The 11,773-nt window shown below is 38.8% G+C and overlaps 3 protein-coding genes across 3 annotated transcripts; 1 reads left to right on the forward strand and 2 right to left on the reverse strand.

The window, feature by feature from the left end:
• Positions 1–735: 735 nt before the first annotated feature.
• On the reverse strand, positions 736–1,751 carry LOC126761828 (probable serine hydrolase). The gene is made up of 2 exons (XM_050478237.1): positions 1,734–1,751; positions 736–1,662 (listed from the first exon to the last, which is right to left on the reverse strand). The coding sequence occupies exons 1-2, from the start codon at positions 1,749–1,751 to the stop codon at positions 736–738; spliced, it is 945 nt and encodes a 314-aa protein (XP_050334194.1).
• A 1,407-nt stretch (positions 1,752–3,158) lies between these two features.
• Positions 3,159–7,519, reverse strand: LOC126761864 (probable serine hydrolase). The gene is made up of 2 exons (XM_050478289.1): positions 7,357–7,519; positions 3,159–4,253 (listed from the first exon to the last, which is right to left on the reverse strand). The coding sequence occupies exons 1-2, from the start codon at positions 7,357–7,359 to the stop codon at positions 3,279–3,281; spliced, it is 978 nt and encodes a 325-aa protein (XP_050334246.1). The 5' UTR covers positions 7,360–7,519; the 3' UTR covers positions 3,159–3,278.
• Positions 7,520–7,942: 423 nt separating this feature from the next.
• Positions 7,943–8,765, forward strand: LOC126761865 (39S ribosomal protein L21, mitochondrial). Its single transcript, XM_050478291.1, has 2 exons — positions 7,943–8,084; positions 8,140–8,765. The coding sequence occupies exons 1-2, from the start codon at positions 8,018–8,020 to the stop codon at positions 8,688–8,690; spliced, it is 618 nt and encodes a 205-aa protein (XP_050334248.1). The 5' UTR covers positions 7,943–8,017; the 3' UTR covers positions 8,691–8,765.
• The last annotated feature ends 3,008 nt before the right edge of the window (positions 8,766–11,773 follow it).

Below are 11,773 nucleotides of genomic sequence, written 5' to 3' on the forward strand. Positions count from 1 at the left end.
CAAGCGTGTCTGAAGTTCTAAAGACTACATATAACTTATTGACCCTATCGACTGCGAGATCTAGCTCTAACTATATGTATTTATATTTTATACCTAAAAACGTGAAAACTCGCTGTAGTGTAGTTTTAACATTGAATATCTGTATAATGTATGTCTGTATTATTATTTTATAATATCTGGAAGCTTTCTTTATTCAATTACATTGGTACTTAAATACTTAAAAATTGTCAGCATACACCTCAACAGCATCAAAAGTCACCACATTACTCCAACTGAGGAAATTTCTCCTTTCTCGCTCCTCTGCTTCTCTATTTTCACCACAGGAGAAATGAAAGGAAAACCACCATTGGGGAAATGGTTTTCTCCTTCGTTAGAACTCAACTTAACAAACAATGAAAGGAAATTTGTTGCATGCGACTTATTTTTGTAGTCGCTACGTGTTCCCAGTTTCAGTTTCGGCAATCTTTAAGCTAGACTAAAACCTTCCTCACAGACTACCAAGCTCGGGAATTTATACTGACAAAGAAATTTTCCACTGCAGCAGAAGTCACGGGCTTCATTGGACCTTCCGGAGCATTGTGCTGGACTTCCACCGAATACAAAAGTTTAAACTCAGCTAAATCTTCTTATCCTACAAATCCACTTACGACTCAACTCGTTTTCGGCAAAACCGCCGAAATCATAACGAACTTAAGATAACTTTTTTTTTTTATTATTATTCCAAAAAACTTATAACTACAGTTTAGCCTCCGCTGGTTTATGCCACCCTCCGCCATACATACGTAGAAAATGCACTACATACGCCGCCACTTTGTCGGGACTATTCAGGTGAACATGATGCTTCTCACCCTTCATGACGTGGAACTCGAATGTGGGATTATTTGCACGCAGAATACGAAAGATCGCACTTAAATCTTCCACCTCTATGTGGTACGAGCGCTCAGCTTTAATGACGAGATAATGAATATTACGCAAGCGTTCAGCCAACGCCAGCACCAGCTCCGGCGGTGTGAAAACCATTTCCATGAGCTTAACGCGGGTATCACGTGAGAAATAATACATATCCGATTGCCCTTCAGCGAGCCGAACACTACGCTCCAACAGACACTTGCAATGCTCCAACTCCACAGATTGTTCTGAACCACGATAGAGCAAATCTGTTAAATTCTCATAACTGTAAAGTGGCATTGGCGCTGGCTCACGCAAGCGATCTTCCTCGTTCAGTGACTTCTCCGTCATCACGGTCATCATATCGATCTGTATATGCGGCGGAAAGTATAGCGTGGTCAATGTATCAATCGCTATGATCATATCGACAGTGTTCGGAAAGAGTGCGGCATAGTAAAAGCTCAAAGCTGCGCCCATCGAATGTCCCAGAAGGGATACGCTACGCCACTTGTAATGGCGAACAATGCGATGCACGACGCGTAGGAAATCGTTGAAGTGATACGACATGCCGGCGGGAAAGTGCGACGAGCGTCCATGACCGGGCAAATCGATCGCCAGAATGGGTCGCTGCGCTGCAATTAGCGGCGCCAAGCGTGCAAAACTGCCCGCATTATCTTGCCAACCGTGTAGAGCGAGCAGCGGCCGCCCCAGCGGATCGCCATACCAACAGCCGGCTATGTGACCCCAGGGCATGGGAATTTGCAATTCAATCGGCTAGAGAAAGTAAAATGAATGTTTAAGAGAAATTTTTCACTTAAAGAAGACGACGCGCTAAATGCACTTACTCGACTCTTCTCTGTCATTGCGTTCCACTCTTTTAGGCTAACGGCACGGCAACTATGAATTACTTGCGGCGCGTTGCATGACCGTCTACGGCTCTCCGCTTGCGCAAATTAAACAATTCTCTCGTCAATTTAGACGCAAACATTTTATTTTTCATAGAAACACTTTAGTAGAAGCTTAATATTTTAAAGCTTAGGTCAAGTTGGCACTCGTACTAAGTGGAAAAATGTTTAACTATAAACATTAATGAACTTTGAACCCTTTTTGTTGGCTCACTTAGGTAAACATAAGTACCGCGTAAGCATGATTAGATACCTACACTGTTGCGCAAAAGTATCACCTACGTTATTTTTGGAGAACTGAAAATAGTCACTGGGGACCAGAATTGGAGAATGCGATGAGTACAGAAGCAATTCGAAGCCCAATTCATGGATTTTTGCCATATTTTTCATTGATTTCTGACACGGCACATTGCCTTGGAGTGGGTTGATCATGTGCAGTCCACTCGAATCACTGTCGCTAAGGCTTCGGAGTGAAATGATGGAGCCATGTCCTATACATTGTCACATATCGACGTAAAAACTTGGGTATATTACGTTTGAAGATCCCAAAGGCTGATCCAAACCATCAACTCGTCGTAGTTTTTGGTCAAAAGTGAGCTCGCGCGGCATCCGCTTTGCACAGAGCTTCCTCATACCCAAATATTAATGAATGATACAATGTACACGTTCATTTGATATCTTTAAGATCTCAAACTACTTTTCAAAGGTTGATTTCCCTGGTACAGAGTCCAAGTAATGTTGAACAATCCAAATCTTGGCTTCAACAGTATTGGTTTTTCCAAAAAAGAAATGACAAAAGTTGCTTCTCTCAAAATGATATAATTCACAACCTAATAATCCGACAGCTGACAAATTTATACACGCGTCTTTTGAAGGTTAGGGCTTACTAAAAGACTAGAATTATATAATGTGCCATTGCGCTACTGGTTGATGTTCTCGTAAGAGTAGAGGGCTGACATCACCGCCGTTCAAGAAGTGCGATGAACGGGACAAAGACTGAGACAAGTAGGTAGCGGCTACGCTTGATACGTCATGTCGTTCGAATGGATGAAAACACTCCAGCTCTGAGAGTATTCGACGCAGTACACGCCGGGGGAAGCAGAGGAATATAGAACGCAAGAAACCTTATGTGAAGCCTGACCAACCAACCAAATCAACGGAAAAGACCTTGTCTCCTCCGTATATAAATTTTTCCGGCCGATGCAGAAGCCTTCACTGGAATACGATATCCATTGCTCATCAGATTTGGATATCAAAAATTGCTTGATTCGTTCTTGTGCACCAAGCTTCAGGGACGAGACTCTAAATAATCCTAAAATCACTCATATAGTAATAGACGCAATATGTAACTCAAAGTGTGTCGTATACTTTTTCCCAACAGTGTATGCGCTTCAAAAAACACTAAAAACATTTAATAGACATTTCACCAACTGAACTTCAAGCTTTATTTATAAATTAAACTACGTAAAAGCCGAAAATTCAAGTTCACAATCTAGCCTTTGACGGCAACTCACTGCCAACATCCGACTGTGCGCCGTCAGCCTGCGGCTGTGGACGATACCGCTTCAAAAACGGTATGATCAAATTTGCTGTAGCTTCGGGCTGGTTCAGGTGGAAATGATGTAAGCCCTCAGCAATGACATGTGTTTCGAAGTTCGGATTGTCCTCAGTCAGCAAACGGATTATCTTCATCGAGTCCGGACCGATATTACTTGAAGCACCACCTCTTAAGACCAAATAAGGCAACTTCGCCGCACAAATACGCATAGCCATGGCTTTGTTGAGCGCCTCCTCGGCCTGTTGATCCACTAAGTATTTTAGGCGTGTGTCGCGTGAAAAGTAATATCTATCGGCAAATTTACGCGATTTGCTTATGCTGCGCTCCAAAATGTATTTACAGTTTTCCAGCAAAATCGAACGGCCGGAACCCTCGTACAGCCGTTGCTCACATTCAGCAAACGTGTAACTTGGTGGTTCTTCGTTTGATGTGTCATCGACGAGGCGTTGATTGTCCCGCAACGCCTTTTCCATTGAGTAGCGTAACGCTTTTACCGCGAAATCTGGCTTGCTAAGACGTCTTATGACCACATCAATGCTAATTAGCATATCGACTTTGCTTGGATATAGGGAAGCAAAGTACAAACCAATGCCGCCTCCCATAGAGTGACCCAACAGCGATATTTTAGACCAATTATAATATTGCATGAGACGTGTCAGTACGCGTATAAATTCAGAGATATGATAGATTATTCCAGCAGGTAGATGCGAAGAGCGACCATGTCCGGGTAGATCGATGCAGAGCACACTGCCGGCGGCTTCGACGAGCAACGGTGCCAATTTAGCGAAGGTGCCAGAATTATCGAGCCAACCATGTAGTGCGATGAGCGGTTGAATCGACCGATCGCCATACCAAAGCGCGGATATGTGACCCCATGGTACTGGGATCTGTATCTCTGTGAACTGGATAAGAAAAGTGTGATTAGTTTTTATTTTTGGATTAGAAAGAAGAATTATTAGTAGCCCAGTCAGAAAGATTGACTTGTTTAAGTGACTAGCCTCGACAGCAATACGATATTCTGCAAAATAACCTAAAAGTTAAAGAAACAGTGCTTGAAAATTGTCGTGTTGACATCAGAGAGATAGCAAAAATCTCAACACCTTTTGGGGATCGACGCAACACACTTTTCCTAAAGTGTGTTAAACAACTTTAAGCTGTCAATCTTACCCAACACAGCTAACAAGCCGCTCGAGTCTTTTAAGACTGCACCTACTGAAATTATTAGAATCATGAAAGAACTTAATCCCAAAAAAAGTCACCAATACAGAGGTGCTCTCCTCAATAGCAATATTTGGTAACTCAATTAGCATTTTTGGGGTAATATTATCTTCGCTCTTCAGTGCAATTCTTAGTTTAGGATAATATTCAATTTCATGGAAAATATCGCGTACTATTCGCAACACCATTTTCAGACCCAGCATACCAGCATTCATTATTGGATAATTGGATTAGACCAAGTCCAACACGCAGTAAAGAAAATATAGCAGCCGTTGCTGAGAGTGTACACGAAAACCGTGGAGAGTCGATTCGGCGCCGTTAGCAGAACTCAGACTGACGTATGGAACGACTTAGCGCATTTTACGTCCAGATCTTAAATTGAAAGCGTACAAAATACAGCTTGTTCAAAAACCGAAGCCGCTCGACCTTCGCAAGCGACATGGCTTTAATCTATGAGCTCTTGAAATGTTCCAAAAAGATCCGACGTTTTCGAACAAAATTTTGTTCACCTATGAATCCCATTTCTAGCTCAATTGGTACGTACACAAGTCGAATTGTTGCATTTGGGACGAAGAACATTCAGAAGAGATTCAAGAGCTGACATTTCATCCAGAAAAACAGCGGATTGGTGTGGTTCGTGAGCCGGTGTAATCATCGGTCCATATTTCTGTAAAAATTATGCCGGCGACCATTATCGCGCCATGGAAACCGACTATTGCATGCCTGAAATTGAAGTTCGTGATCTCGGCGCCATTTGGATTCAAAAAGACAGCACCACTTCACGCACATCGCATCTATCAATGGATTTATTGGGAGAACACTTCGATGTGCCACGAAGATCGTGTGTTATAACACCGTTAGACTTTTTCCTGAGGACATATGTGAAGTACATAGTCTATGCGAACAATCCCATTCCCCAGTTACCAGTTGAAATGCGCAAACAAGTCATCGAAAATTGAACGCAACGAATGGACCATCAGAGACCTTGCCACGGCAAACATTGGAAAGAGATCTTCTTCAAAAAATAAATGCCAAAGAATGTTATTTCGAATGATAATAAACACTCCTTATTAAATTTAAAGGTTCTGTGTGTTTCTGAGTACGGAACCTCGAAATGGATAGCAACTGATGATTAAAGTAGGAGATTTCATATCTAATGAACGACAGATAGGGCCTGGTTATCGCAGGGTAGTGTTTCAGGCCCGATTCTATACATCATATATACAGCAGATCTTCCAACAGTTAATATTGACATCAATTTTTCGGATGACACAGCTTTAGTGAACCGTAACAAATGCCTCATTATAGCATCAAGAATATTAGCGGAGCACTTAAGTTCTATCGAAAAATGGCTAGCCACCTGGCTTATAAATGTGTATAAAAGTGTAAGCATGTTTTATTTTCGCTAAGACCAAATATGTGCCCGGCAGTAAAAATTAACAATATTTTAGTACCCCTTGGTATTCATCTAGATAGAAGGCTCCTCTGGAGTAAATATGTATATGTATATCTAATAATAATAATAATGATAATAATAATAATATCCGTAATAACAATAATAATAATGACAATAATAATAATAATAACAATAATAATAATGATAATAATAATAACTTTCATGAAGATAAGAGCTGTAAATTTAAATTGGCTTTTAAATATAAACTTAGCCTAAACAAACAAAATGCTTTTATACAATGCGGTCATAAAGCCGAGCATTCAACTGAGGGTACGAGCTGTGAAACTTATATTGATATGATACGAAGGTTCCAATCGAAAATGCTTAGAACAATGAAAATATCCATAAATATATAAGAAATATATATCTAAACTCCGAGATCACCCAAACCCTTTGTCTAATGCTTTAGTAAAACTGGCCTTAAAAGAAGAGATATGCTACGTACCAAAGAGCAACGTATCATCAAAACAGCTTAATCACTTGCTTGAGTTTGTCTAGTTTTTAAATAAACTTAAGATTTTATAAGTTATCGATGCAATAAATAAAGGAATATTGCAAAAAAGTTATTAGTATAAGGCCTTGACAGACGACAGTGCTAATATGCATTGGCGGGCTTAATTTACATTTACTTGCGCATTTGACCCATGTTAATGCAAGTTTGTAATGCACAAGAATTTTGTGCATTTAGCTGAATTTACGAAATTTGAGTAGGCAACACTGCTCAAAAATGGCCGATTTTTGCTATATTTTGACAGATGTCGCTTGAAATCTGCCGCCTTGTTTGTGTTTACAGCTTCAGAGGTAAACAGTTTTTATATTGCTAATTAAATTATGTGCAAGTATATTAACAAAAACAAATTTTAATATTTTTAGATGGCAGAAAATAAACAATGCACAGTTTGCTATCCATTTTTCCAATATTCTTAACTTTTTCGCACACTTTTATTTCACTTTTTTTTAATAAATAAACAAATTTCACTATCAGCTGTCTAAAAGCACAAGTCTGCCGTCTGTCACCATACAATGGCAATGCGAATTAGCGTTGCTTAAGGCGCATTAATTTTGCTCGTCTGTCAGGGCTAATAAATAACCGTTAGAACGAGTACAGAGTTTAAAACTTCTTACGAAAGTTTGCAAATTTTGACTTTTCTCCAAAAATTTGACAAGCCAACTCAAATTTTTGGCAAAGCTTTTTTTATGGATTGTCTCTCATTCTCCGCTAAGTCATCGCCACATCAATTTAAAGTCCAATAAAAGGTCTTATTATTCATGTATAATTTATTATTCATGTTTTAGTATTCAGGTTATAGACATTTGGATACTTTACTTACCATTGCAGCTTCTAACCGTTTTATTAACGAGAAATCGAAAAATTCATTGAAGACTAAATAAACTTTAAAGAACGAAAAAACTAATCCAATAAGTTTCGTTGGTAACAAACAACTAATTGCAATCAAGCGATTACTCAAAAAACACCAACCAAGTTCACCTGAGAATCAGACAGAAGTTCTAGTCTGTTATTAAGGGAGCTTTGGTAGATAAGAGTAATATAAATGGAGAGTAAAGAGCGCACTCACATAATCACACATGCAAATGGAAAAAAAGTTTAATTCAAAGCTTTTGACTAATTAACCCATTAGGGGTTGTTTTAATAATTATAACTGTATTGATAACAGTAAAATTATATTTAAAAATTAATATCCTGCACGTGACTGCTTATTACTTAAATTAAAAAATCACTCAATATGAGTGAGTGAATTATTTGTCTATTTTTGTTTTTTCATTTACTACAATAAAACAAAAAAAATATGAATAAAATATTTGCTCCCTCAAATATTTCATTTCACCACACTATTGTGAATGGCACATAGCGCCGACTGCCTGTCAAAAACAGCAGCACAATAACAGCTGATTGTCAATACGCTTTATTTTTATGGTTAGAATGAAGTGTTTGTGCAATAGTTCGTGAATCCCAATTGAATATTGAAAATAATGGCGTTTTTGGCTAAGGGATTGCTTTCCGTGGCGCGGCAGCCTTGCCTCGTTAATAACTTAACACGTAAGTAAACAAATCGTTATGCAAATAGCAACATTTCATTTATTTTCCATTGCAGACACATTTCGTGCGCTCAGCATTGCACCGCGCCTGCTGCAACAACAAAAGCCCACTTTAGTAAATGCCGCAGTAGTAGCAAATAAAAGTGAAAAATTGACTTCAGAACTCGAACAAAAAGAATGTCAAGATGTTTTCGATAAAGTTAACCAACAACTTGATGAACGTAAAGAGGGACGTCTATTTGCTATTGTACATTTGTGTGGCAAACAATTTAAAATAACAGCTGGCGATATAATACTTGTGGAAGGCTATTGGCCACCTACAATTGGCGATGAAATACGTTTGGAAAAAGTGCTACTGGCTGGTGCTAAGGATTTCACTTTAATCGGTCGGCCAATACTACCGGCAGGTTTGGTGAACGTGAAGGCGACAATTATTGAGAAAACCCTAACGCATACGAAAACACATTTCAAAAAGAAGCGCAGGAAGCAATACATGCGTATCAACTTCCAACGTTCACCGAACACAATGATTCGCATCAATTCAATTGAAGTTGAGCAAAATGTAGGTGACCCTGCGGAAGTAATCAGTGAGCCGCGTATATTTTAGTTGCATTTTTTCAACTGTTGTACATAAAGTGTAGCAGCCAATAAAGTAGTTAAACCATATTTTGTTCCTAAGTTATGTGAAATGTGTGCGTTATTTAAATAGTAAAATTTTGTTTTCCAGTGTTACCAGTTGTTTTTAAATTTGTGTGTTTGTTGAGGCTAAGGTGTTCGCACAACTTAGTTGAGTATTTCAGAGCCTCACGTGTGGAATATACATATGTAGAGCCCTGCTACTTAATTTAGAATGAGCTATCCAACGCTTGGTGAATTCATTTCAGCTGATATAATCTAAGTGAACCTACCGTAATTTTCGATTTTAGACCATTACGAAATTTAGTGTATTTATACCAAAATAGTTTCGTTAAACCACAATAAGGGGTAAGGTTCGCTACATTCAACAAACTCACCACAGGGGAGTTAATAAATATTGTTATGGTAAATAGGTGGACGGTAAATGGTAGCCACATACAAATCAAAATAGAACAGCCATTAAATATAAAGTGACGATTTTGAAAATAAAATATATTGCCGGAGCTCAATGCTTGTATAGAGTTTTCATATAAGCAGTTGAATAAAGGTAGTGTAAGTTCAAGTTGTTGAACAAAATATGGAAGGAGTCTAAGGAGATGACTCAGCAAATTAAATATAGGAAATGATTTTGAATTTTCTTTTCTATCAAATATCGCAAAATACCTTGCAAGAAAAAAGAAAATTCTATTAGATATATACTTATACATATATATGTGTGTATGTATGTATTAATATTTCTTTTCGAATATTTCCTTATTATATGTAAGTGAGCGCATAAAAAGAAATTCTTTCATGTCGTCAAGAAGTATTCCTGTTTACCACTTTAATAACTTGTACTGGTCATTGCTTGGAACCGTCAGATTCACTAATAACTATTCAGAAATTCTGCGCATGTTTTGCGGAAATCATAAAACTGGAGGGAGGCAGAATTACCATTCAATGAACTGCATATATGTATGTATGTATGTATAAATACATATTTATGTATGTACATATATGCATATGTATTTATATGAGGAGAAGAGTGCATTTAAAAGAATATGTTATGCTAAACTCTCGTTTTTTTAATATTAATGTTTTAATATTTTACTTGCTATATACATTTTAATGGTTCAAATTCATATTTGAAAAGAGTTATGGCTTGCATACGTGCTTATATGATGATTTAATTCTTTTCCTCTTAAAAAATAAAGAGGGTATACTAAGTTTGCCCCGAAGTTTGAATAAAATATGTATATACAAATACATTGGAGTGGGTTGATTTACAGGGAGGCAAAAAACGGAAAAATCGCGTATTCAGGAAATGTTCTACGGATCATTCTTTGCCTAAAACACCATGGGTCTAAAACCGTTTCGTACCAGAGATTTTTAAGGCGAAGTTTAATAAATCTCAATAATCGGTTGTTTATGTGATATTCCGAGTGTTATTAGAAATTGCGCCATTGCTTTGGACAATAATCCATGCCAAACTTTGTGAAGATATCTCGTTAATTCAAAAATATTTCCATACAAAGACTTCATTTTGTTTATTCAGCTGTTCTTGTTGTTGTAACGGGTACATAATCCTCGTTAGGGTGGTGAAGATTAGATGAGTTGTGATCGACGTCATCCAACGGTAGGCCCAGGAAACGTGCTGTTTCGACGGGGTCGGACCATAGGGAGAAGGGTGTCAGATGTGTGCCGGGGCTCGTTGCATGCTGGACATATATTTAATATGTCGTGGTCGATTCTGGATAAGTATGAGTGTAACCTACTACAGTACTCAGAACGAAGCTGCACAAGGAACTTCTCTTTGATCGTTCAGTTCGTATGTTATAGTGGTCAGATAACGACGATTCAGACAATTAAGCAACCTTCGAATATTTGCGCTAATGAAGAATATTTTAAGCAACTATACTTCGAAAGCTCATGCGTTCCAGAAAGTCTTAGATATTGGGTTACTAAAAGTGTCCAGTTAACTTCGAGATACAGAGTTTGCTTGAAGGAGAAGAAGTAATTTTATCCGCCTTCCTAGACATCAAAGGTGCTTTTGATAACACCTCTCACAAGAGCGTAGCCAGGGCGCTGACGAAAAAGAATGTGGCAGCACCGGTGCGCTGATGGATAGAGGACGTACTGCTCACCAGAATAGCTGAAACCACAATAGGAGATACCAGCATTCGTCTCGGCATTACGCGAGACTGCTTACAGGGTGAAGTGCTATCCCCTTTGTTATGGAGCCTGGACGGTCTCAGGAACCTAACCCTTGGGGGCAGAGAGACAGAGTTGACTAACGTAGTCAAATATCTTGGTCCAAATGACAGCAGAAGGCTGTGGCAGATGTAAGGTAATATCATCGCATTGGATGAACGAATTAAGTGGTGTAATACTATTGGCTCTTCTCCCAAGGGACAGCATTACCAAACTTCAAAGTTATCCACAGCAGTAAGGCTGAATGGAATGATTCCACTTTCGAGCTACTGCTTAGAGGTAGTACAATCAAGCGGTACACCGACGGCTCGAAAACGCCGGAGGCGATTGGTGCAAGAGTCGCAGGACTACGCACCAAACCTTCCATACCTATGGGAAGTTAGAGGGAAAAACTCAATCAATTTGTCGCATTCTACACTGGCCACTTTAAGCTGAAGAAGCACTTATATAAAATGGGCCTAGCTTCTTGTGCAAATTGCCGGTTCTACGACAGGGAGCATGAAACTCCAGAACACCTGCTAATTAACTGAATAGAAGTCTGCAGACGCTGGATACAGGCCTTGAATCCATGTTTCCAAATAGGGATCATATCGCCTCACTAGCACCTAGCAGTAAATTGGAATTTATCAATATACTGGGGTTAGGTGGGTCATTGTGACTTAGGAGAGGGCACAATAGACCTAGAACGCGTGGCAATCCTCATCTATTTATCTTATCTTATCTTACTAAAAGTTGAACTATCCAAGACAAATTCGATAACAGCCACACAAAAGTATGTACAAACAAGTTTGTAAATGGAATCAAATTTTCTCGGGATATTGGTGCCCAAACATACATACATACATACAAACGCACATTGATATT

The sequence above is a fragment of the Bactrocera neohumeralis genome, chromosome 6 (assembly GCF_024586455.1).
Source record: "Bactrocera neohumeralis isolate Rockhampton chromosome 6, APGP_CSIRO_Bneo_wtdbg2-racon-allhic-juicebox.fasta_v2, whole genome shotgun sequence".
Classification (NCBI taxonomy): domain Eukaryota; kingdom Metazoa; phylum Arthropoda; class Insecta; order Diptera; family Tephritidae; genus Bactrocera; species Bactrocera neohumeralis.

Coding starts and splice junctions, on each gene's coding strand:
- LOC126761865 (XM_050478291.1), top strand. CDS start 8,018: ATGGCGTTTTTGGCTAAGGGATTGCTTTCCGTGGCGCGGCAGCCTTGC. Junction 8,085..8,139: donor CCTCGTTAATAACTTAACAC/GTAAGTAAACAA, acceptor TTTCCATTGCAG/ACACATTTCGTGCGCTCAGC.